This window comes from Haliaeetus leucocephalus, unplaced genomic scaffold (assembly GCF_000737465.1).
Source record: "Haliaeetus leucocephalus isolate CR32 unplaced genomic scaffold, Haliaeetus_leucocephalus-4.0 Scaffold373, whole genome shotgun sequence".
Lineage (NCBI taxonomy): Eukaryota > Metazoa > Chordata > Aves > Accipitriformes > Accipitridae > Haliaeetus > Haliaeetus leucocephalus.
In genome coordinates, this window is record NW_010972809.1 from 1278987 (window position 1) to 1304316 (window position 25330).

The 25330-nt window shown below is 44.8% G+C and overlaps 1 protein-coding gene across 1 annotated transcript in view; it reads left to right on the forward strand.

Moving 5' to 3' along the window:
• Positions 1-11955, forward strand: part of MBOAT1 (membrane bound O-acyltransferase domain containing 1) — a 57630-nt gene extending 45675 nt beyond the window's left edge. The window contains exons 9-13 of the mRNA XM_010573157.1: positions 2900-3003; positions 6433-6497; positions 7865-7997; positions 9193-9344; positions 11105-11955. Of these exons, the coding sequence (XP_010571459.1) occupies positions 2900-3003; positions 6433-6497; positions 7865-7997; positions 9193-9344; positions 11105-11237 (587 nt within the window). The 3' untranslated portion in view covers positions 11238-11955. The remainder of the gene's footprint in view (positions 1-2899; positions 3004-6432; positions 6498-7864; positions 7998-9192; positions 9345-11104) is intronic.
• Positions 11956-25330: the final 13375 nt, after the last annotated feature.

Here is a 25330-nt window from a genome sequence, read left to right on the forward strand (position 1 = left end):
AGCTTCTTGCCAGTAAAGTCAATGTAACAATTTCTTCTTACTTAAAACTTTGTACCAAAATAATTTTTACAGGAATTCTTAGGAAAAAAAAGTTTGCCTCCTCTAAACCTTGATTTTTATGCTTTATTCATAGTTTGCAGTTGGGAGGTTAAAATTGGTCACGCTGGCTCAGGCTTTACAAGAACATTACAGTGCAAACAGACCTCTCTCTTCCTTTAGGGACATCTTTAGCATACGCATCTGTATTTGAAAGCTGTAGTGCTTGTTGCGGGGCTGAAGTTAGGCTTTGCCTCTAAGGCACTTTGTGATCCTGTACGCATTTTAGCTTTGAGCAGTCGGGAGAAAGGATTGGAGAACCATGGGGAAGGTGGGGAACAAAGGACAAGTGGGAAGGACCCAAGAATCTCTGCAAGGAAAAGAAGGAAGAGGGGTCATTACAGAGAGAAGCAAATTTCTTATATTGGGAGCCAGCTAGACCGGTGGCCAAAGTAATCTTTTTGTATTTTACCTTCTTCCTTTTCAAGTCATCTTTCCCATCTTTATGTGAGCAGTCAGTCCTTCTAGGCCAGGCCAAAAATTGAGAGACTGAATGGTTTTTGCTGGTTTTACAAGACTTTGTGTGTAGGGCAGATCCTGAAAGCCCAGCCAGCAATGTATACACCTGAAACTGAGAAGAGCGTCATTGAGATGGGATGGAAAGAGCAAGGGAAACTCATTGTGAGGCTGTGATTAAATTGCTGAGAATAAAACTGACAGATCGAGGGAAGACAGCCAAGACTGGCATGTGTGGGATGGGAAAGCCTTTGGGATAAAGAATTGCTTGCTCAGAAACTTATTTTTGTGAGATCCAATGTTAAATTGTTGCCTCCATTTTTTCTGGCATTAAAAGTCCATTATCAAAGAGATAAACTGAACTTGTATTTGTGACAAGACTAAGCCATAGAGGCTGTGGAAATATCTTACAAATGAGGAGGTTCTGGAAAAGCATGCATAGCATACTGGAGGGTGAGGCATCTATTATTCACATTGCAAATCCAGGCAGCAGAACAGCAGACACTTTATCCTTTCGCAGTTAACTCCTGGTGGCATGGCCCAGGGCATTACGAAAGTGCCTGCTGAAACGGCCGATAAGCTCTTCCTGTCCTCTGAAAAGGACAGTCACGCTATTGTGCGAGAGCCGCGCTGCCGAATTCCTCCAGATCCATGGAAAGATGGAAAATTCAGCTTCTCCCTGCATTAGTAATAGTCATGGGAACATGGCTGCAAACCGAACTCAGAGCTGTCGATGAAACCAATTTGGGACTGAGAGCTTGCATCCAAGGAGCTGTGAAAGCGATATGCCAGAGCTGTTCAAGTCAGCAGGGAAAACTCTGCCGGGCACTGCGGAGTGTTGGGGTGTTGTGAGCAGTTCCATTGCGATTCTTCTGCGCTTCACACCTCGCTCTGCAGACAGCAGCTTGGGAAGCGAGAGGCGGATGGGTCTGCTGTATTATTACGTCCCTGAATTTCTGGTTTCTTGCTTTTGGCAAAGAAACACTAAGCGGTCCCTGCCACCCTTGGAGCAGCAAGGAGGAGCAAACCCAGGAGTCCCCCTGCTCTGGGGTGACAGTTAGGTGCAGCTCCAGTCTCTGCAGTTGGGCAGGGTCCTTACTGATCTCATAGCAAGACACTGGCAGGCCATAAAGGAAATATAATTTCAGAGAGGGTTGTTGGGGTTTTTTTGGTTTGGTGGCTTGTTGTTTTTTTTTAACAGGGAGAGAATTAAGAACTCTGAGACCTTTCTTTCTATCAGTAAAATCTAGCTCGTTTAGTAAAGTGGAAAATAATATTGAAAACTTCAGGTTAGAAAAGGTTGCTCATTTATTTATTCAATTATTGTTACTCTTGTTGCTTTTAATTAGGTTCTCTCCCTAATTTTGTGCTTTGGGACTCCTCCGTGAGCTTGTGCTTGTATTCATAGCACTTACAAAGCAAAATCAGTTTTTGTTCTTGGGAAAGAAATGCTGACCTTTTTAAAGCGTAACTTAACCAGGCTTGTATTTTGTAAATATCTAGAAGAAAAAGCCTTACCTGTATTTTCGTTTTCCTTTTTCTTCCAATAATCCTTGATGTTGGCTGCAGCTAGTGAACCAGAGGTAATGAGTCCCTCCTGTTTTCTTAATACAGTGAGAGAAGATTTCTGGCAGGGGTGCATTAAAAGCAGGATCTTGAGAACCAGTGAGGAGATGGCTCCCAGGCAAGGCTGAGAGGGGAGGTAGCTGACCAGCGCCCTGGGAAAGAGCAAGAGTGCAGCATGTGAAATGCCTACCGCTACCCAAGCTTTTTATTTGCACTTAAAGTAGTTAAGTCCGTAATGGAAATTACTCAATATTCAATTTGTAGAGATGGTGAGGTACTTAGGGAGGCACTGAGTGACAGGATTAGCGAATGGCTTTGTCTGCGGAAGTATGAAAGTAAGTCTCAATTAAAACAGCCATGTTGGAACTCTTAATAGGAATAGTAAACATATATTTGAGACACTATAGTTTTTCTGAATTCTGGAAAATGCTGTGACATCCAGGTACCCTTTTGAGGAAAACGCTAATTCATTTTACGTCAACTCTTGTATATCTATCTCGGATAATAGAGGCAAAATAATGGGAAAAGTGATTTCTATCCACTGTTGTTTTATTTTATTTTATTTCTTCTGCCCAAGGAGTAGCTAGTCTTTCCTCTTGAGGAAATGACTCTTGTGTTGTCCTATAGCAATGCCCCTTTACCAAGGGGAAGCTTCTCTTTGAAAGAGAGGATGCTAATTGCTACAAAGCTGGCTTGAATGTGTATTTGATGCTATACTGACTTGTAAGAAAACACGGCTCCTCCAGAGTCTGATTTGACCTGTTTTGCTTTGACATTGCAGCAGATGCAGTCAACAATGCAGCTGGCTATGGATTCAGTGGAGTTGATGAGAGGGGCACTTTCCGCTGGGACCTGTTGTCCAATTTAAATATCTGGAATATTGAGGTGAGTTAAAGGAGTGGCTGCATTGACATAATTATAAAGAAATGGGCATGATAACGGGGTGAAGCTTTGCTGGAAGGAAAGTAAGTCCATGCCAGCAGGCTGCCCCTCTTTAACATAGAGAGGTTTTGTATTTTATCTGTTGGGCAGATAAAAAGCATCTGTCACGCAGCCTTTGTCATGCTCTGTATTCAGGTTGCATTTCTAAATAGTTTATAGAAGGCTAATAAATGATTAATCAGATGTTTAATAAATGAGCAGTCAATTTCTGTAGATTGTGACTGAGTTCAGCGGGTCAATAAATTGCTCGCAGCTATGATTCTCCACCATCTGTGGTGTATTCTGTTTAATTACTTCTAACAGTCTTCCACTTTTGTAACCCAGTTGAGATGGGTGGTGGTAGTGGAAGAGGCCACCACGAGTGGGCATTGCACAGGCACTTGCAAGGGATGGGTCCCTGCACATGCCTGGAGTGCCTCTGGTAAACAGAGAAAAGCAGGGGTTGGAGAGATAACAGGTACAAACCGAGCAACCTGAATGGGAACTGGCAGGGCTTACTGGGTAGAGCTTACGTGGTTGCTAATCTAGAGCTCCATCCAGCAAACCACACTGTTTCTCAAAACATTTGTCGCACATGTTTCTTGTGACTGCAGTATACTTTCAACATCCGTTAGTCCCTTGTAAGCTATTTGTGTTTGTTTCTCTAATGCAAAAGATGGCCGATGTAATTTGTTTGCCCCGAAGAATATTTTGTGAATGCCAGTGGGATGTGAAAATGTTTACGTGACAGAGACTGCTTTCTAAGGGCTTCTTTTCTTTAGAAATAGGAGGAGCTTTCCCCTGTAATTCTGTAGTTATGATTTTAAAAGGAAAAGCAGATGAAAACAAGTTGACTGCTTTATTACTGAATGATCTGTGACTAAGTGAATGTGCTGTAATAGCTCTTCTCAAAAATGAAAGAGCCCCTGTAATTCTTCATTGAAAGATGCCAAAGCTGGAAGTATCATTATACATTCTCACTTTCTCAACATCCTTCTCTGTCTTTTTTTTTTTTACCTTAATTAATCCTCAGTATATGTCTCTTCTTGAGCGGTACAGAATACACAGCCCAGAAATGCTTTATACTCTTTGATGGCGGCAGCATGCCAGATACCGCTCTGAGATCTTGAACCAAGGTCTGATTCAGTTTTGGGGCAGGAGATGACTCCTGCCTTGATGAGCTGAGGCAGTTCCTGCTTGAAGGAGGCAAGTAAAGTGCAGGCAATGCTCTTTAGTCAAACCAAATTAAAGAAACAGGAGCCTTTGCTCCTCTCTACCCACAGAACTGTAAGGCCCCTCAAAACCTTTTTTCCTTTACTGCTCACACGGACAATAGAGATCAGGGTGGAGAAATTGTGTCCAGGAGTGTAAAACAGTGCTCTCCATTGATTTGGTCATGTGTGCGCTGAGAAAAAGAGAGGCTACAGAGACCATTACTTCGGGTAAGCCTTGAACTGTCACTTTATGCAGCAACAACAATTCCAGAGTTGAAGTTTAAGTGTGATCGTACAGTGTGTTTTAAGCAGGTATAGCCACCTGCATATGTAAAACTGCTTAAGAGTTGGGAACTTGAGTGCTAAATGTCGCTAAGAAATTACCTGATCTGTAGTAAAGAGAAGCACGTGGCAGGAGCTGTGAGGGCATTAAAACGTGATGGGGGCTAAACACATGTGGGGGACTTGAAAGCCTTGGCAGCATGTATATTTTGACAGCCAATGACTACTTTCTCTCTTGGTAGCGTAACAGGGGAACTTAAAGGAAGCCAAAAGAGTGACAGTATTAGTTGGAAGAGAAATTATATTTTTCTTGGCTTCTTTTGGTGCAGTAATGCAATTAAAATGTGGCAGTACTGCATTGGGAATTGCTAATCATTTTAACTCTTTAAACACAGAGGATGAAGTTCTAGCCTTCAGGATTCTGTGTGGAAGTGCAATAATATCTGCATATTCCCCTTGGAAACCTTTGCCTTTAATCCATCCCGTGTGCCCTTGCCTTCAGCTGATATGGGGAAATAACGTGGTGTCGCTGAACCATGTCCCAGCTTGGCGAGGAGGTGCTCGGAGGATTCTGTCAACAAGTGAGGAACAAGGGGAGTGGGGATGGGGAACCAAGATGGGTGAAGTTGACCAGGATTAGGGGAACTGATGCTGAACGGAGTCCAGCAGCCCCCTAAAGCTGGGGGGACTGGTGCTGTCAGGAGGTACAGGTAGTTCTCCCAGGACCCTGGAGTCCACTCTGGTTTCTCAAGCTGGGCAGTGGACTGAGAATCGGCTTCTAAGTTCAGTCCTGAAATTTTTTGTCTGTGTTTTTCAGTCTTCCCCCTTCCTTCTCCAAATAATAATGTGTTTCTTTTGGTTTTTATAACACTTTGTTTTAATAGCACTCTAGGGAAGTCCAGACTGCGTAACGGGTGGCAAGATATCTGTTCCAAAAATGAAGCTGTTTATGAACTGAAGGGAAGGCTAAGCATTTAAAATGAGACAGATTTTCAGATTTCCTGTGTCCTGTTTTCGGCTGGCACAGAGTTAATTTTCTTCCTAGTAGCTGGTATAATGTTGTGTTTTGGATTCAGTATGAGAAGAATGTTGATAACACACTGATGTTTTCAGTTGTTACTGAGTAGTGTTTAGACTAAGTCAAGGACTTTTCAGCTTCTCATGCCCAGCCAGTGAGAAAGCTGGAGGGGCACAAGAAGCTGGGAGGGGACACAGCCAGGGCAGCTGACCCCAACTGGCCAACGGGGTATTCCATACCATGTGATGTCATGTCCAGTATATAAACTGGGGGGAGTTTGCTGGGAGGGGTGGATCACTGCTCGGGGACTTGCTGAGCATCAGTCAGCATGTGGTGAGCAATTGCATTGTGCATCATTTGTCTTTCTTGGGTTTTATTTCACTCTCTTTTTGTTGTCTTCCTTTTCATCATCATTATTATTATTAACATTATTATTATTAATAATAATATTATTATTTTAATTTTTATTCCAATTATTAAACTGTTTTTATCTCAACCCACGAGTTTTACTTGTTTTTGATTCTCCTCCCCATCCCACAGGGGGGGCAGGGGGAGGAATGAGTGAGCGGCTGCATGGGGCTTAGTTGCTGGCTGGGGTTAAACCACAACATCCCACAATTTGAAAAATAACTAAACGTTGTATTTAATTTTACAAAACAAAGTGAGATTTTTTTAGCAAGTGCCAAGTGTTAGCGGTGAGCAATCAGCCTAATTAATGTGCCTCCCAAAACATATTAGTGTAATGATGGACTGTGGCACAGGCTTCACAACAGTTAGCTACTAGAAATAATGTATTCCATGTAGCTCCTCTCTAATTTAAAATGCAAGTATTATTTTACAGCTTTCAGTGCTAACATTTCATATGAACTTCTTTCTTAGACTGCAACAAGTTTTAAAATGTACATTGAAAACTGGAACATTCAGACAGCTGCCTGGCTAAAACGGTAAGTGTAATGAAACAGTGATGTGCTTGTGAAACCCAAAAACTCTAGATGGCCTCAAAAACCATTGACTGGTGAATCTCATAAATGTATAGTCTCTTGTCCTTTCTTTGTTTCCTGTGTCTGTAACAGTTGGTGGAATACAAGGGTATTTGGTGCTGTAAAGTTTTATTGCTGCAAATGTAAAATGCCTGCATCTTATATAAAGCAGGAAAGCCCAAAACGAACTGTTCAGATCTTCCATAATAAAAAGTAATAGCATTTTGATGGCATCTTTTAGGCTGCCGTTTGCCTCCGTTATTCTTGCTGTACTGTTTCACTTTGCCATGTTGTGTTTCCCATGTGTATTATTACCAGACGTGAGCCTCTCTGTCACTGGGATCCAGTTCAGCTAGAACTGGAGAGAAGTCAAAGTCTTCAGAGCCCCAGTGTAGTCTGGTTTGGAGCTACCACAAGATGTTTGCCAGGGAGTCACTGTTTAGGATATGGAGAAGAGACTTCTTTATAGCACTGAGAGGATCTGATTTTAACCCATGACTGTTAAGGCACATATAAATACTAGTATTAAGTCCAAATTTTGTAGATTGAACTCTCGTTACTCGTTACACTTTTTGGTATGATTACAGTTCAGCATACAGTCAATGTGGAGTCTGAAATGCAGGCATGGATTTATTGTAGTTATTGTAACTATTTTTGTTGTTAAATATATACATCCCAAAAGTCAATGTCTACTATTTTTCATGATTCAAATTATGTTCCTGGTAAGTGCATTATTGTGACTCATTTCTTTGGAACACAGCATTTCAGTTAAACTTCAGATAGCCAAATAGACAGGTTGGTGTGTTTTTGAACTGGTATCATTTGCTTGTGTCTTTGGAGTAAGATTTTGGGCTGGTAAAGTTAGCAGGAATCCCCTGCTTTGCAATATCTTTGCGGCACTCCCTGTTCCCAGCGTTTGTCAGATAACAGTGCCTAAAAACACCTCCGTTCACCAGTGAAAGGTGGGGTCACGTCTCTTTGTCTTTTGACTCACTCTTGATCTGCCGTCAGAGTTTTGAAGGGTAGTGTGTGATTCCAGATAGAGGTATAAAGGTGAATGAAGTCTTGCCTGCCCTCTGTCCCATTATTCAATTAAATGCTATGAGGACCGGGAATATTTGGATACTCAGTGCATAAAAGCATGCTTCCTCTTCCCATCTAAACCTCCATCTAAATGAACGGAGAGCGCCTTGTGCCCTGGTGTGTACCAGAGACAAGATAAGACCGTTAAGAAAGCAGAATAAGACCTTACAAACAGAGAAAGATTTGAAGTGCAGCGTCCATTGTTCAGTTGTATTCAGCCTCTTCTTGTTTCGTTTTCGTTTTTGCAGCGTCTGCTATGACAGAGCTCCCTGGTACCCTACGGCTTTAACTTTTATCCTGTCGGCCCTGTGGCACGGTATCTATCCTGGATATTATTTTACGTTTCTCACTGGAATCCTTATCACACTCGCAGCCAGAGCAGTATGTACCTTTCATTGTTCTCTTCTAAGGCCCATGCTAGATACTATCCAGCTGTCAACTGCAGGGACCACCCTGACACGGTCAAGCAGCTTGTGCCCACTGTGAGCCCTCTTTTATGCCTTTGCGGGCTTGAAGTTCACTGAAACTTTGTTCTGTATTGATGCTCATCACAGAGTACCCCCAGCAGTCATAAGCCGCACCAGTTCTGCACGGGCTGCAGTGCTGTCCCTGGCTGGCAGAGGAAACGTTGCTGGTGGCTGTACAGTTGGTAGTGCCACCGGCTATGTCCATGCAGCCAAATTAGCTTGGGATTCAAGGTCACGTTGGAGTCCAGGCTTCAGCTAGGTCATGTTGCCTGTATGCTGGTGTCTAATCAGCCCAGGGCCCAGTCTTTCACAAGGAGTTGTTAGGGGTTGAGCATTAGCCCAAACTTGAACTCTTCCATGTGGATGCAATTGATGCAGTAAACTGGTCTCTGTGTTTATGGGCCTCGTTTCAGGTAGAGTCACCGAAGGCAAAACAGGTTTCCCCTCTCACTATTGTTAAATTTATCACTGCTGATCTTTCAGGCCAAACCAGCCAGTTGTGCAGGGCTGGGAAGCAGCACCGTTGTCTTTCAGAGCTTGACTATGGATAAGTAACCAGGTCAATTTGAAAGGTGAATTAAACTAGTGATCAGTATTAACCACTAAGGCTAGAGCAGGTCGCTGAACATGTGGTCTTAACATGTGCTTTGCCTCTGATTTATGAGGGTTTCATAGATGTGAAGCTAAATCAAAATCTCTAGGGAGCAGCACACACTTGCAGGTATAAACACGTATCTGTTCATTTAAAGTAGCTTTGTTTCACCGTTGATAACCAATAATAAATCAAAACCAGCAGGGAGGAAGATCAAATCATAACAACTCCCAAAGGTATCGTGCCAGATATCCAGCATGAGAGTCTGCTTCCGTGATTATGATGGAGGAAATTAGGGGACACTTCTGTTTGCCACTGGTTGACTGTGGGATCTTGGGTATGCCAGTCAATACAATTCTGTCTTCCTACTCTCAGTGCTTTCTAACTGGTGTATAAACTTTTCTATAATAGTAATGCTGATGATAAGTGGAAAGTCATACATTACACTATGTCCACGTGACTTTGCCTAAGAAATGAATTTATATTAATTTTCTGTTTACTTTTCCCTGACCTGCAGATAAGAAACAGTTGCAGACATTACTTCCTCTCATCAGTGCCTCTCAAGATAGCCTATGACGTTATTACCTGGGTTGTCACTCAACTGGCCGTGTGCTATACTGTTGCACCATTTGTTATGCTGGCTGTTGAGCCCACGATCAAGTTCTACAAGTAAGTTCTCTCCTCTTGACTATTATTCTCCAGACCAGCATGGGTTTTTGTTAAATAACTTGGACCACACTGAAAGGCAGTTGGCATTTCATCAGATTTGAAAGGAGTTCAAACAGGATGCTTAATAATGTGTAAGGGGTAATTTTTGCACTCCTGTAACTTAATGAGATAATAATATTGCCAAGGCAGACCGCTTCACTTGTACTTCTCAGTCTTTCTGTGTCCCTATGTGAATGTTCACATACTCAGTTTCCTTTTTTAAAACAGTTGAGTCTCAACCATTAACAGTGACCAAGGCTGGAGAGGTCAAGAATAACATAAATTGGCAGTAGGAAGGACTTGATGAGAAAAGGCCAGGTTTCCAGCTGCTGGATGCGTAGAACAGGAGATGTGATCAGTCAGCAGGAGATAAGGAGGGTGCCTGGCAGAGCATTACTTCTAGAAATGAGCATGCTTTTCTTTTTGAATACTTCCATAGGAAGTGAGTACTTCTCTAGGTTCCTTAAAGATAAGAAAATGCTGGTGTTGCAGAATATACTGAATATACTCTAATAAAAATAAATTGAAATAAAGAAATAGAGAAAATAATTTGAAAAAGGAGACTGGACTACATTGCTTTACTTTTTCATTCTACAGTGAACTGTCAACATAGAGTAACAGGTTTTGGTTAAGACGACAGTTCCTTTCTCTAATGTAAAAGACATAAAACTGGTAGTCAAGATAGCTGCTGTCAGTAAGTCTGTTTGAAGGGTGTTGAATTTTGACATTTTCTATTCCTGTTTCATAAAACATTTGATTTCAATGCAGAAAATTTACCAAATAAAAATTATTCCAAATCTTTCTCAGTTCCATTCCTTAATATTTTTTGCCCTAGTGACTTTGAACATAGTTAACATTTAAACTTGGAGACTGTTAAGCAAGGAAATCGTAGGCCTTTGGACCAGAGCATGATTTTTTGGAACACTGCACGCCTAGCAGTGGTCTTAAACACCTTACAAGGATATTAAGAACTATGGTAAGAAGCATAAATGAGACCACAGGGAGGTGTATCTCTGTGGTTAAGAGCTGGACCATACTGCTCCCAAACATCATCCTCCCCAAGCTGCCAGAGCCTCATGTAATTGGTTTAAGTATTTTTTTTTATTTCTGTTCAATCTTGTGTATACTGAATTATTTGAAATAAAAATATTTTATATTTAATAAAATATCAAATGAAGATATCTGAGTAGTTGCCTTCAAAAACACGATCCTTCTGTAAACATCATTACTTGATCATCCCTAGTTAAAAGTTCAGTGTTTGGATTTATTTCAGATCTCAGCCCTTGGAATTATTTTTTTTTTCTTTCTGTCACTTTTTTTATTTTTTTTTAAACTTGTACAAGTTTTATGTCCTAAGCATGAAGGATGTTTCTTCAGAATGTAGCCTTGTATACATACTCTAACATTAAAAGAGAGGTGGGCTGAATAAGTCTGGGGTTGAATTACGTGGGTTTATCTGAGCTGTCAGACTTTGGATTCTGGAGTTTGCTGATTGATTCCTCCCCTCATTAACATCCACGGCAACATTTCCATCCATGCCAGCGGGTACCGCATGCATAGGCTGTGTGAAATTCAAGGGTGTATTTTTGTGCTTTCTAGGTTGGGTTCATGCTTTCTGCATTCGCCCCTTAGCACTAAATTCTGCATGGACTTATTGAGGTTGCACAATTCATGTTATTACCAAAAAAAATGTAATATTCTCTTTCTGCTTTTGTTCCCAGGTCTATGTATTTTCACATGCATATTCTAAGCATCCTGGTGTTGCTTGTGTTACCGATCAGACCTCAAGCCCACTCCATAAGAAAGCCTCAGAATCAGGCCATGATGAACTCTGTTAAAAGCAAAGACAAATGATGCCTCCAAAGAAAATTGCCAATATTGGGAAAACAAACTGTCATATTGGAAACAAACAAAGAAGAAGAAAAATGGGTGGGATGAGGGTTGAAGTACAAGACAGGTGGCATTTCTATTGGTTGTCTTAAAATCTTACTGGACAGGGCAGAAAAGAGCCTGAATGACCGTATTTCAAATTATTCCAGTTATCAGAGATTTTTACAGGCAACGTTTACAGGCTCATGGGGCATTTTGATTTTTTTTAATAAATATTTTTATGAAGTGTTTTTATATATTTAAACTTTTTCACACAGAGAGGCATTTTTTTCTCTTTTACAGAAATATACAACTATTAATCAATAAATAATCTTGTGATTAGAGGGACAGGAAGCAGCTAGTATAGAGTTAGACCAGCTGCCTGATAGCCTGGTGCTGTGGGCAGCTGGCAGAGGAAGCTTTTCATCTCTTGGCTACGGAGAGAGATGGCGCAAGTAGAAAACTGCGGACGTGGGGTTGCTCAAGGTGCTGGCGCTGACTTCTGCCCCAGCAGGGAGAAGAGGGAGCGGGACTTTCCCCAGCAATGCCCAGAACAGGGACTGCAGCCTGAGCTTGGCAGCAAGGGTATTTCACAGCCTTTAACGTGACACCTGCTGGTAATGAGGGTGAGAAAATGTCCCTTGGGAATAGGTGTCTGGGAGCACTGGCAACTGGCTAACCCAAAATCTAAAGCCAAGTAAAAGCAAAACAAAAGAGGGGGTGTGTGGGGAAACCCAACCTAGAGTAAAAGAAGGGATGTACACCCAGTGATCTGTAGAGTTGTGCTTCTCTAATGATGCAGCTGGTGCTCATTGCTGCATCAGCATACTTTGCAGTTTTAGTGTGATGCAGCACTTCCATTTTGGTGTCAAAATAACTGAGGAGCCATGCATGTTTAGCGTTTTAAAGCTTGCAGTTATGGGTTAAATCTGAAAAAGGTTTGTAATGGATCAGACTGTTTTACTCAAAAACATCCCATCTTACGGAAGGGTTACTTTCCAGCAGGGTAACACTAATATGAAACCTGAACAGGAATTAGCGTAGTCATAATAAGTCATTCTCTACAAAATACTGTGATGTGATATGATCATCACAAGAGTCAAGGCAGAGTCCTGGTATGATCTTGACATGTGACTTTGCCTGTCAGTGCAAGTTTCCCTGCTTGTAAAGTCCTTGGCTTACAGGGATGTTTTGAGGCTTAATTTCTAAGAGCTTGTAGTGCATTGAGATAACCTGCTGCAAAATGCTGTGTCAGGTTTTCTTTATCTCTTTTTTTTAAGTCCACTTACCCCAATAAAACAGGCTGGTACGACAACACATCGAAACCAACTAAAACATTTTTAAAATTACTGTTTTCCAGGAATGTTTTTATCAGCATTTTGTAGAAGCAATTCCCTCGTTAAAGTATTGGTATTGCTTTATGATCATTTACTTGATGTGTGATTGAGCAAAGAATCTGCTGTTTACTGCATTCTGATTTTTGTGTCAGATTAAAATTTTGCAGAATCCTAATGTTTTGGGAAGAAACAAATTGGTGAAACCGAAAGAAGTTCAAAAAAAAGTTTGTTTGTTCCCCCCCCCACCCCCCTTTGGTGGGAAGTTTTTGTCCTGTGACCACCTTGTGATTTAGAGCATAGTTCATGGAAGAGTTTATTTGGTAATTTATTTTGAAGGTGAGATGGGATTAAAAGGTAGATCTGAATAAACAAATTGCTTTGTGTCACCGCCTGGCATTATTAATCACAAATGTCTAATGTGAAAATGGGTGGGTGGGTGGGCATGAGATCCCTCACACTTGTGAGGGGGAGTGTTCAGGTCTGCTGGATTTTACAGAGCAGCTGGGCTTTACATCCTGCTCCTGCTGAAACGAAGACAAGATGACCCCCGTTCGTTTTCATGGCAGCTTTGTCCTTCGCTTGGCCAGTCCTTACTTGTCCTTGTGCGTGTGTTCTCCTTGTGGCACCGGCCTCCGTTGCATCTTGGGCATCTAGTGTTTCCCTTGAGGTCTGGCTGTGCCAGCCCTGTTTCTTGTGGGAAGGAACCGGGGCATATCCCCAGGAAGGATGGGGGCTTGGGCGCTGCTGGCTGTGGCATCCCGTGGGCTTGAAGCCAGCCTGCGTTTACCTCCCAGAAACTGGAATTAATTACTATGATGAGCGTTGGCAGACCCAGCGGAACGCACATCAACGCCGGGCTTCGGCAAGCCTGCAGAAGGCAAGTGTTTCCAGCAGGTTGGCTTTAGCATCTGCTTTGGATAATAAATGTGCTCGAAGAGGGTAGTGGGTTTGTACCTGCTGCTCTGTGCCCTGGTCTGCAGCCCTTCCCAAGCTCTACGTTCAAGAGAGGCCAAGTGTTATCAGTGGGGTTTCTTTTCTAGTGTTTCACTTAAGTGGAACCTGCTTAACTCTAATGCCACCGACTTCTCTTGTAGTTTCAGCTTCTACAATGTGATGAATTAGTCAGGGCTAGTGAGCAAACTCTTATTCTCCTGTCACGTTGTCTTCTCAGCCTCATCCTCTCCCTGAAAACAGGAACCCTGGGCTTCAATGACAACTGGTCATGTGAATTTAATATGATATGTTACATGAATTAAAATGAAAATGGTCTTTTTCAAATGTTGCATTGGCAGGGAAACTTGCTGGTTGAATTAGTCTTAAAGCTGGGGGGGGGGACACAAGACACATGACACAAAATTACCTAAAATCTTTGCTGTACTGCATTACTGTGGACTAGACAGCTTACCTAGCCAAATGTGGCAGTCCTGCAGAGCTAACAGAGTGGATTTAAATCACTGTAAAACACTCCTTTGAAAAAAGGCTGTTAGCTTTTGTACTACCTGTCTCAATCCATTGTACTCAGTCTTCCTCTCATTTTCTTTTTCTCAGGGGGAGAAAATTTGGTTTTATAGAAAGACTGCAAACAGCCACTACTATTTAGAGGACACTCGTGCTAGTAGCATGCATCTACTTTGCACAGGAGTATACAACTAAGAGCCAAAGTAGAGATTCAGGTTATAAAAGTGTGATGTCGGGAACTCAAGTACTGGCCTTGCATTACTTGGTCTCTACTTGCAATACTGTAATTTGAGGGCGTGCTTCAGTGATTAAAATACATGATTGTGATTACCACCGTGGTGTTAGATTCTAATCCCTCTCTAGGTTGCTTGTGCTCCAAAAAGCTGAGGAGCTGAAGCTTCTAGAGAGATTCTGAAGACAAAAACAATCTTGATGGTTTGTAAGAGACAAATATAAGCCTATCAGAAATGAAAAAGGTAGATTGTACTGGATTGACTAGCTGCTATTTTTCAGCACATTTAGCTGCATGAAAGCTAAACTGGAAGTTGAGATGCACTTAGGAGACAGGACTGAATGAAGAGTAAAACTTCATTTCAGCTTAACTATGGGTCTGGTATTTAAAGAAGCAACAGCTCAGTGATTTCCTCAGTGGACTGGAAGCACAAAGTACTTTCTTTTCCTGTCCTGTAGGCTGTCCCCCTCCTCGAGTACATTCCTGCAAGTCCCCTTGGAGTGTGCCAAGCAATGGAGGCAGCACAGAAGGGGGATACAAGGTGGGCAGATATTTTTTTCCTCCCTTTTTGGCTGTTCTGTTCTGTGTGCATACATTGCACATAGCTGGGATTTTTGCATCACTTAAAATGAGGTAGGCGGGTGAGAAGGCCATAGATTTTTACTCTATTGGTAGGTGTTTGCATAAACCTGCACTTGCCTCTCTGTTTGCACATATAAAAGTAGGCTCAGCAGACTAGATCTGGATCCTTTCTTAGAAATACAGGTTGAAATCCCGACACCCAAGGAAGTCTAGTGGTAAAATTCCTGTTAGTGAGGGCAGTGTCTCTGATATTTAAAGCCTTTATCTCCTTATCCCTGAGCTGGGGACTTTAGAAAAAAATTCTACTGGCTGCAGTAGTAAAGGGACTAAACGGAAACTTGTCTTAAAAGTGTGTTACAAGGAATGCCTATAGTCTACATGTTGTGAACAGAGGAAGAGCATGTCTCTCCTCATCCTTGCCCAAGACAAAGTGACATGCATGTTTGCATATTGAAATATCAAATATCCTTTGAGGTACCATTCTCTTTCCTTATTGCACTGAACTGATGTATTTCAGCTCTCAGGGGCTAGAGGCATTCCACTGCGGTAACAAAGTGGGGAGCCTTGCCTGCCATCTCAGCGTGAGTACGAATACGCTTTAAAAACGTATTCTTTTATGCAGCATCAGCCTGCTGCTCCCTTTCTTCTTAGAGGTGACAGTAACAATAACGCACGAAGCGTTTGGATTTGCTCTGGGTGGGAACTGCAGCCTTCCGAGCGCTGATGCGATGCCATAAAGCGGGCGCGCGTTTGCTGGGTTATACGTTTACGAGCAGTGCCCTCTGTGGGCAGCCGGACCTCGGCCAGCACTCGAGTGAAGGTTCGAGTGTTTTGAGTGGGAGATGCTGCCAAGGCGAAGGTGTTTGCAGCAATGCAACCGTGCTAACTGCAGGACAGCTGGCGGCTTTCGCATGTGCGATAGCAAACGCGTTTTGCTTTGGGGCGGGAGAGCAAGAGAAATTGAAGACTTAGGTAGGCTGGGAAAAAATATTGCAGGAGGAAATGCTGCCTTGTTGGTAGAAAAGGTGGTGTTTATGTGCCTTAAGGGCTTGGGGTACGCTTTCGTTCATCTGACTCAAGTATGGTCTGTGGAAAGGAACCACAGGATGGGGGAAAATCAGTTCTGAGAAGTGCCCCGAGACCGCCCTCGGGACCCGATTTATTGTCCGTCCATAGAGCAGCTCTGAAAGTGAGACCCCAGGCTTTTCTACTGCAGCCTGGTTCCCTGCACGCTGGGATGAGGGGCCGTGCAGCTTGCGTGTGAGTCCCTGGCACAAGCGGCAGGCAGCAGATCCAGGAACACGCCACGCTCACGGCCAGTTTTCCCAATCCCTCTGTCAGGTGCTGCCCAGCCGTATTGGGCAAAGAGTTTGGCACGTACTGAGGCCGAACCAGTCACGGTGGGATGGGGTGAAAGGAAACGCTGCCAGGGCCCAGACATGCTAAGTAAACCCTTGCCTTGTCCTGGGGTGGAAACTGGTACCCCTCTTCATCAGAAGCAGCTTCAGATGGTGACACTGTCACTGCTCTGAGACACGTGGATTTCTCTTTGTTCATATTTATTCTCGCCTTGATGGCTTCTGTATTAGTGCACTTCAGGTTTTTTGCTTTACTTGTTTTATTTGTGTTTGAGAAAGATGGTGTTATGTAGCTATTTTCTGTCTGATCAGGGAGATACACAACTAAAGGCAACCTCGAAAGATGTGGTGAGTAACATGAGTATAGGAATAGATAATGTGAACACGTTCTAAGTCCATTAATTGATTTTACCTGTCTGTGACTCTGATGTGGTTTTTTTTTTCCCCCGAGTACTCTTAAATAACACCTCCCAGTGTGCAGCAGCTGGTGCAGGTTTCCCTTGGAGGCATCTTGGGAAGCAGCTCGGACAAAAAAAGCCCATTTCTGACACCCACAGCCCCCCCGCCCCGGCCTGGACCACGGCTCCTCCAGGGCAGGCGGGTGAGGGGCTGCCTGGGATGCTTTGGGATTGCTTGGGGTACCGTGTTCTTCCTCCTCCTCCTCCTCCCAGCCTGTGAACATGCGTGCGATCCACGGCATGTGTGACAGCGAGGGAGAGAGAGACTGCTTGCAGCTTCAGCCCTCAGTGTGCAAACCCGGGTGCGGGGCCCATCAGGTACGTGAAATAAGAGACGATCCTGGCGCAGATCGTGAGCAGAAAGACAGACTGCTTTGGGCAGCAGGCAGCAGAGATAAACGCATAGGTGGGGACCGGAGGTACAGAGAGGTTGTGACGAGGGATGACGAGCAGGCAGCTTGTGCCACAAGAAGGAGCAAAAAAAAGCGGGTTTCCAAAGCGCCAGCCTACGGCTTCACGTGTCCCCTGCCAGCGACGGCGGCAAGGTTTGCCTGCTGGTTTTGGAGGGGTGCATGCCAGACCCAGCACCCGTGGGAATGACCGACTGCCGCGGTGTAACCACAGGACCTGCGTGGCACTGATGGAGGGGACGGCCACCTCGTTAGCTGCCTCGCTCTCTGGATGTGTGCGTGTGCCCGATTGCCAGTCCTGGGTGTTTCAAATCCCGGGCTGGTCCCTCCCGTGCTTCCCCCCACACCAGTGAAATCAAGAGATGCTCTTAAAATATGAAACGTCACCAAGAATCTTTAGCGTCTTTATACCATCTTTAGTGTCTTTATATTTGCTTTCTGATCTCGGCGCCTTTGAAGCCTACAGGTTCAAGCTGTTCCCAGCTGCGAAGGCCAGAAAGGCTTTCGGAAACGGCGGCTGTCAGTAAGACGGTTTCCACGCTACTCCCAGTCCCTCGATGTGTTTTACAAATGATGTAAAGCCATGACGGGCATGGGAGCCGCGACGGGCGCGGGAGCTCTCCTCTCTCCTCGCTCCTTCCCACCCAGAGTTTTATCTGGCAGGAGGGACGGAGGCAGAAACTGCCCGGAGGATGGGAACCGGCATTATCGGCGGCTTTCAGAGAGCTGGCTTCTGCGGAGAGGTTTTGTTTGCAGGCGGCCGCGTGGTCCCAGCGGCGTGCTATTGGCCTGCCTCAATTAGACTTCTTGACTGATGGCCAGTTTAATGAGCCTATGTATAGAGGGTCATTCAACATGGCAATTATACCTATAAATCTATTTGCAGCAGGGCTCGAGTAACCTTTTGCGCACAGTTCTTCATAAAATGACTGTCTGATTAATTAACATTAATTTATCCACTGTATGGAACCAGATGCGGTCTGTATGAAAGCCTCTGCTCTGATGTGCAGGCGCTGTGTGAACTGGGAGGATTTGGGGATGGTAATGGCTCTGATGTTGTTTAAAGCCTCTCTTTTAGATCCCCCCCCCCCCTTCTTCCTCTTTCTCTCTCTTTCTCTCTCTCTGGTCCCAGTTGATTAACATTCCAGGGCAGCATCATATAACAGGGGGCAAAATTCAATTAATTGAATATGAAATATTTATAACCCTACTCTATGTGTCTATCAGAGAAGGGTCCTTAATAGATCTTCTCATTAGCATGGACTGGTGACTCACTTCTCTGCTTTCACAGTCATTTGGAATTAAAATCCAATTAATCTAATGTCCCTGTGAATATTATTAAACTATTTGAAAAACTGCATAGAAGAGATATGAGGCAGGGGGTGAGGGGCTAAGAGAAGAAGAGGGAATATGTCTTGAGCTCATGAAGATTCATTTCTCTGTTAAACACGTAGTCTGGAAAGACTAATTCCCTGTTTTCTGGAAAGTGGATAGCTAATTCTTAATATCAAAAGCCTGAGAACGGAAAAATAACTTGCTTTCTACAAGCAGAACTGTGTCGTCTTTGAACGGGCAGAGAAATGCCCTTACCTCTTCCCACCTTTCAGGTTGCTCCTGCTTCTTGGGTGCTAATGTTAGCCTGAAGCGGTGGACAGATTTACACAAGGTTTTTAGGAACCAAAATTAGATAATTCGGGGGCTCGTTCCCAGCTCTCCAGCAGCGTTCGGCTGCCCCAGGCTGGCTCTGTGGCCAGAGACCCCAGCTGCCCGTCCTGGGGTCCGGGAGGGCACTGGGTGTCCCTCCTGACCCTTGCAGGGAATTTCCCTTCCCATGGGAAGGGGAGCGAGCATGGGGAGAGGCAGGGTGAGACCATACCTTCCCGGAGTGAAAAACAGTCAGGGCACGTAGATCCCCGGGCTGGGGAGCACTCCTGGACTGCCTCGTACGAACGTAGCCTAGAGGACTATTTAATTGTTAAATATCTCTATCTCTACAGTGGATAGGGCGCTGACCTGAAACTCAGCGAGGAGGGATCTTAACCGTGAATTTCACATGCGAACTTTGAGCAGGAGGCAAGTTGCTAAATTGAATATTCCCCTAATGGGAATGACTTGAGGACAAAATCCTTTAATGACTCAAAGGAATTCAGAGGCTGCTGCAAGAGTGTGTAAGTCAGGAGATAAATATTTCTGAGCTAGAAGAATATTCTGGATATCCAGATACAAAATGTTCCTCTTCTATTTTAAAAAACAATAAATTAAAAGATCTATCCACAAAGTTTGTTCTGGGTTTGTTTGTTTGCTTTTTGTTTTAGGTGGAAGTAACCTATTCCTTTAAACACTCCCCCTTCCTTTTTTTTTTCTCTTCTCTGTTAGAAGCTTAGTCCAAACATTGTCACAGAACACAAATACACATTAAGATACAACTACTATACATCCCAATGTCTTTATGAAGCCTTATAAAGCCAGACTTGAGAGACACTGAACGTGCTTCCCCTGTCACAGAGGTACAACCCATGGGAGACACTTAGCTGCTTAGTAATGCTGCTGTACAGACTGCAAACCAGAAGCAAGGAATATTTGTGCGCATCGGGCAGAGGTCAGGCTCAGTCACTCTTTTCCTTCAGCACGTCTGGAGTTTTTGTTACCCCTGTATTGACCAGTTCCGATTTATTTGTTGTACCTGGTAAAATTGCAGGCTGCACCGGTGTGGTACAATGAAGTACAACATGCAAATCTCAGCTGCTCTGGACTTAATACGGCAAATAAATCACAGGTGAATGTATGTAATTTTTATTTACTGAGGGAAATCTATGCCTAATGTGCCCCTTTTCCCATTATTGTAACTCTGAAAGTCATCTAGGTCTTTTAAAAGTTGCTTAATTTACTAGTACTGAAAAATCTCATCAGCAGTTTGGTTTGCTGCTCATCTGCACCGAGGAGCTGAAGTTAGACCCGGCATAAACATGTTCCTGTTCACAGTAAATCTGAGCAAGAAGCCTCTTAATTCAAACCACAGCTTTCCAGGGAGCAGAAAGCAAGAACTGAAATCTTAACCCTCTTCACGCTGGAGAAGTCACAGAACCTGAAACGTGCTGGCACCTCACAGGACAAACCCAGAACGCCCTGAGGGTGCACGGTCGGTCTGCTGAAAGCTGGTGCCGCTGCAAAAAGCTGCTGTTTGGGCTTGGTAGCATTTCATACCTGTTTTGTCTGTCTGTTTATCAATCCATATTTATTTCTTTAGTGCTGCTGACCTGCTGTGATGGATACAGGGAGGTGGCTGAATCTGAACTACAGGCTTAAAATTGTATTATCTAAGGCCCTAATCGTGTTTGCTTTTGATCTTAGAAGAGATTGATTGTGGCAAAACTCTCGAGTCCAATCAAATTTAGAGAAGAAACAAGTTCTTATTTTCTGTAACTCTGTGCTTTTTCTGCAGCTGGTCACTGGATGTTGCCCCCAGTTTATTCTTATTCCCTCTTCCATCCTAGCCAGAGATAAATGTGGCAGCCCTTCTCAGTGGCTTCTCTCTCCCTTTGTCTGTTGTTTATGGTCTATGTCCTAGCTTAGGCTCCAAGCCCCAGTGGTCAGGGACAAAAAGTCTTGATTGCCCCTTTCCCTGGGATCTTTGCAGCAGGAAAACAGAGAGAAAGGCAACATAAAGTGCACTTGTTCTGTGCCGTGAAGATTGCACTCCCACTTTGCTCTGGTATAAAATGATGGCTGCTGATGAAGGGTAGTGGAAAATCAAATCTCTGGGTCTTTTTTTTTCAATCTTCTGCAGTCCCCTGCACACTTCAGGCGCTGTATTAATCATTATAATTTCTTCCACATTGCCACTTTGTCTGCGAGCTTCCTTTGAGCAGTGTTTTCTGTTTTGTGCTCTCTTCCAGCAGGCTCCAGCTTTCCTGGAAGCGGCTGCCTGAGCTCTTTCCCAGGGCGAGGGTATGCCAGCCAGTGCATCAATCCACTTTTGTTTTCATTATGCCAGCTTCCTGCGAAGTTTTCAAATTAATTTTAACGGCTCCCTCAATTTTGAGGTCTATAAAAAGACCCTGGTTCTGCCTACCTTGGTGAACTGGGACCCATTCAGGAATCCGGAGGATGCTTTTGCCTTGGTGCTGGGGGGGGAACCGCTTCCCCTGCCGGCATTCAGCGGGTTCCCGGTGCTATCAGTCCGAAAACATCCGGACCCCAGGTCAGAAGATGGAGCTATGCTTCAGATGTCAGACCCCTGCCCCACGCTCTGCTGGGTCGGGCAATCCCAGCGGGGCAGTCCTGAGCCTCACCCCCACGTCCCCGTGCTCGGCCGACTTGTTGGAGCTGGGGCTGTTCCACAAAAGCCCAGCCAAAGCTGGGGGGGGGAGCACTGCGGCTGAAGTGGCAAGTGATGCGGTTTTCCTATACAAGGTCAAAAAAAAAATTGAATAAAGGGTTTGGTCTGTGTCTGGACTGCAAGTCAAAAGGGTGCAGATTGTGCGGACCTACTTACATTAGCTTTAAACTAGCTGGCTCTGTGGCAACGCGGACCTTGGCAGGGGCTCAGAGCTGGCAGAGGCGAGGGGGGACGAGGACATCGTTGTACCTGTGAAAACTGTCCGTGTTGGATGCTCAGTCAGGGGTCTATGACTTGTGGATGCTTGTGGGGCTGTGGACAACTGCTAAGAACTCTGTGAGGAAAAGGCAAACCTGATGTTAGCCTTGCATTTGTGATTTAGGCATCTTCACTGCTGGTGGAAAAATGCTTAGTGGCCTACAGATTGAAAAAAAAAAAAAGCACTCACCATGGGACAAGATGCCAGATTGCACTCAGTAACCCCTTTTCTGCTTTTCGCTTTGCTCTCTGCTAAGTATCTTTAACAGCTCCCCTTTCTGATGGAAGAAAGGATGTGCGTGGTAAAACAGTCTGGAAAGCATTTGTCTTGCTTGCAGTGGTTGCTAGGTCTGTGTAACTGTCCTGTGCCTCTGGAGTCACGGGTCTACATCGGTGGAGAGTGGCCGTGAGCTGCAGTAAGTCACCGTGGAGCCAAACGACATTCGGCCACTTTGCACCGGAGGGAGGTCACAGAAGCAGCGTAACTGGGGTCAGGGGGAACCTCTGGAGGTCAGACGGGCCAGACCCCTTGCTGCCGCCTGGAGCTGGCACGGGGATGGCAGGGGAAAGGGCAAAATGTTAATGAATGGGTCCCACAGCCGTCTTTCCGTGTCTAGTTCTGCCTTGTTCACACCAGTAAGGGACCCTGCCGCTGAAGTTGGCAAAGTGGCACTGCCAGGGCATGGGTGTTGGGTGGAAAAGACCGGTGGAGAGACTCCTGCCTTTCCCCTTCTTCCAAGGACCTTCCACAGTTCAGGTGTTTTAAATAACAGAAAGGGAAGAAACTTCTAAAAACTTTCTATTCACAGCCAAGAAAGAGAAAAACTACTAGTTTTCCTATCAGCTAAAGCCTCGTGGTCTCGGCTCAGATGTTACCTGGTGCATCAGGAGGCTTTCCCCAGTCAGAAGGTGGAAGGAGCTCCTCTGCCCGTGCCCACCTCCCCACCTAGTGCTCCACAGCCTCAGGTAAGGCTGAGACCTGGGTGGCTGAGAGAGAGCCTACGTATTTTATCTTTTTTTTTTTTTCCCCAGCATCAGGCTGCAAATGAAAATACCTTTTCAGCCTTCATATTATTACCCATATGGATGCCACCTTTAGTGCACTCTGTTCAGTGCTATAATAGCTGCACCTGTGTATAGCATGCGTGCTGGAGCTGCAGCAGCTGTGGACTGTAATTGCAAAACATTATTTTCTGTTTCTCCCTGAAAGCTTTTTTTTTTTTTTTTCCTCTCGTTGTTGTTGCCGTGAAGGTCCATTCACAATGACTGCAGATCTCTTTTATTTCTGCAGGGCTCCCTCTTCCTATTACACCTATTTCTATACGCTGGAGTTCTTCAAAGAGCATCTGTGCGAGCGCACGGACCATCTCACGTGGGCACGTGCCCGGCAGCCTCCACGTGCGTGGCCGGTGGCACCGGGGGAGGATGGGATGCTTGCTGCGGGACCCGGTGCTCCCATCATCGCCACCGCTCTGGGCAGTGGGCTTTTATGTGGGTTGGCATGGAAAGCTTCGAGATGATTAATTCATTTGTTCCTTGAATATTCTGCCCCTGGGTGCCTGCATTACTGTGAATCAATTTAGTACTTTCGGGCCTGGATTAATGCAAGTGCCGATGGAGCATGCACAGGAGGAAGGAGGCGAATGGAGTGGGGGGGATATCCAGAACACAGCTAGCAACTCTTAAAAACAAAAAATATGGAGACGGAGTCATTTGAAAAAAAAAAAAAAAAATTTGTTCATTTGTTTTTCAGTCCTCTCAGCTGTAATGCTAGATTTTGTTCACTGAAAGGCACCCAGCTAGTCAGTGTTTCAGGTTTTGCCTTATAAATCAAGGCTGTAGCAAGGAATTTGAAATGTATATTGATGCTGGCTGTTCCCTTACCTCCTGCTGTAATGAATTCATGTCTGCAGACAACAGACACAATTATTATGGAAATTACACACACACACACATACACACAAACACTCAGAGGAAAACGTTTTTTTTGGTTGTTTTTTGTTTTTTTTTTTTTTCAGAGCTCTTGCTTTCCTGCTCCTAGTCCAGGCCTCCAGCACCTGACCGGGCTGGTGGCAGGATTTTGCCCACCTTTTCTCTGCAGGCACTGGAGAACATCACCCATGGTGCGCCCCGAGCAGCCGGGGGGTACAGCCGGGGGGTACCACTGCCTCCCACACCCCCACCCTAAGGCAGAAGCCTCAAAAACTGGGTGTCCAGCTCGGGGCTGAAGAGGGAAGCAGCCGCACAGGCGTGGGAAAGAATAACCAGGCATCCACCGGTGGCTCCGAGGAAGGTTGGTGTAATTAAATTAAATAACCCCCCATCCCACCAAGTGTTGAAGCGCAGAGCGTGACGTTGCGGTGAAGGGAATCCAACAACGAGCCAACGGGACTGAGGTGCCCCAAATTTGAGCCGCCCAACGCCGCTCCCCCGGCACCCACTGCCACTGCGTTTTTCTCCGGGGCTGCAACCCCTCGGCCAAATCCTCCTCTTTCAGCCTCACGTCGGAAAGAAGAAGCCTTCAGCCAGAGGCGTAATAACCCCCCCAACCCTGAGGGGTGGAAGGACGGACCCCCTTCCCTCCCAGTTTCATACTGGGATGCGGTGCAGGGAGGATGGGGGGAGGCCGGCAGGTGGCAGTGCTCCCTCAAGAATTTGGGAACTGAGGTGGAAAAGCCCGGACCTAGAAACCAGGGAGTGCTGGGCGGCTGCAGAACCCAAGGAAAAGGAGGGCAGAGCGCTGGGACCCTTTTTTTTTTCTTTTCTGTCCTGCTTTTTCCATAGGTTAAAGGTAGAAGTATTCGCCTTTTGTTTTTTTCTGTGTGTTTGAAATCAGCCCTGAAGATTTCCTTTCTTGTGCCTAAAAGTAAAAATGACCAGACCCTCAGCTCGCTGGCAGGTTAGATAGGAGAAGGTACATATGTACTTTCAGTCCTGCCAATCTCTAACGATATACAGCCGCCACTAGATTTTGTATTAGTGAAAGGGTACTGATGGCTAAAATACTGCAGCCTGCACAGAGATGGATTTAGTTCTCCTTAACCTGAAGCAAATGCATTTGTTTCTCTTCCAGCCCCAAAGATAAGTTATGCAGCTTTTTCTGAAACCTCAGGTTGTGTTTTGTTTATTTTTTTCTTCCTTTTGCATAAGTGTTTTTTTTTCATATTTTATTTCCACAACGTTATGGGCTCTTCGTTGCTCGCTTTTTGTTAGTGCCCCAAAGGTTAAGGCAAGGGCAGGAGTACAGTGGAGGTGTTTCAATGAGACAGAAAAAAAGCCTCACGAGAAAAATTGTCCAGATAACGATAGATCTGAGTGCTGCATACAAACCCTCCTTGAATGCCACAGCTTCATGAGAGTCGCTATACCAGGAGCTAGAAAATGTTAGTGTGTTGAAGGGGTTTTTTAGGGTAGTTTATATGGAAGTTACCTGAATTCAAACTTCTTTGGGCTGCGTGCGTATGTGAAGGCTGTTCTGCAAGTGCAAGCTGAAGGGGTTGGGTGGTGGCATGCCACGAAGGGTGCTTTGTAATGTTACGTGCATTATACAGGCATGGCTGCCTGTATTTCTGACCCCAAAAATGCTAGCGAGGAGCCTTTTCTCCCAGGTCCTTTGAAAGCAGCACCCAAAGTCCGCTCTAGAAAT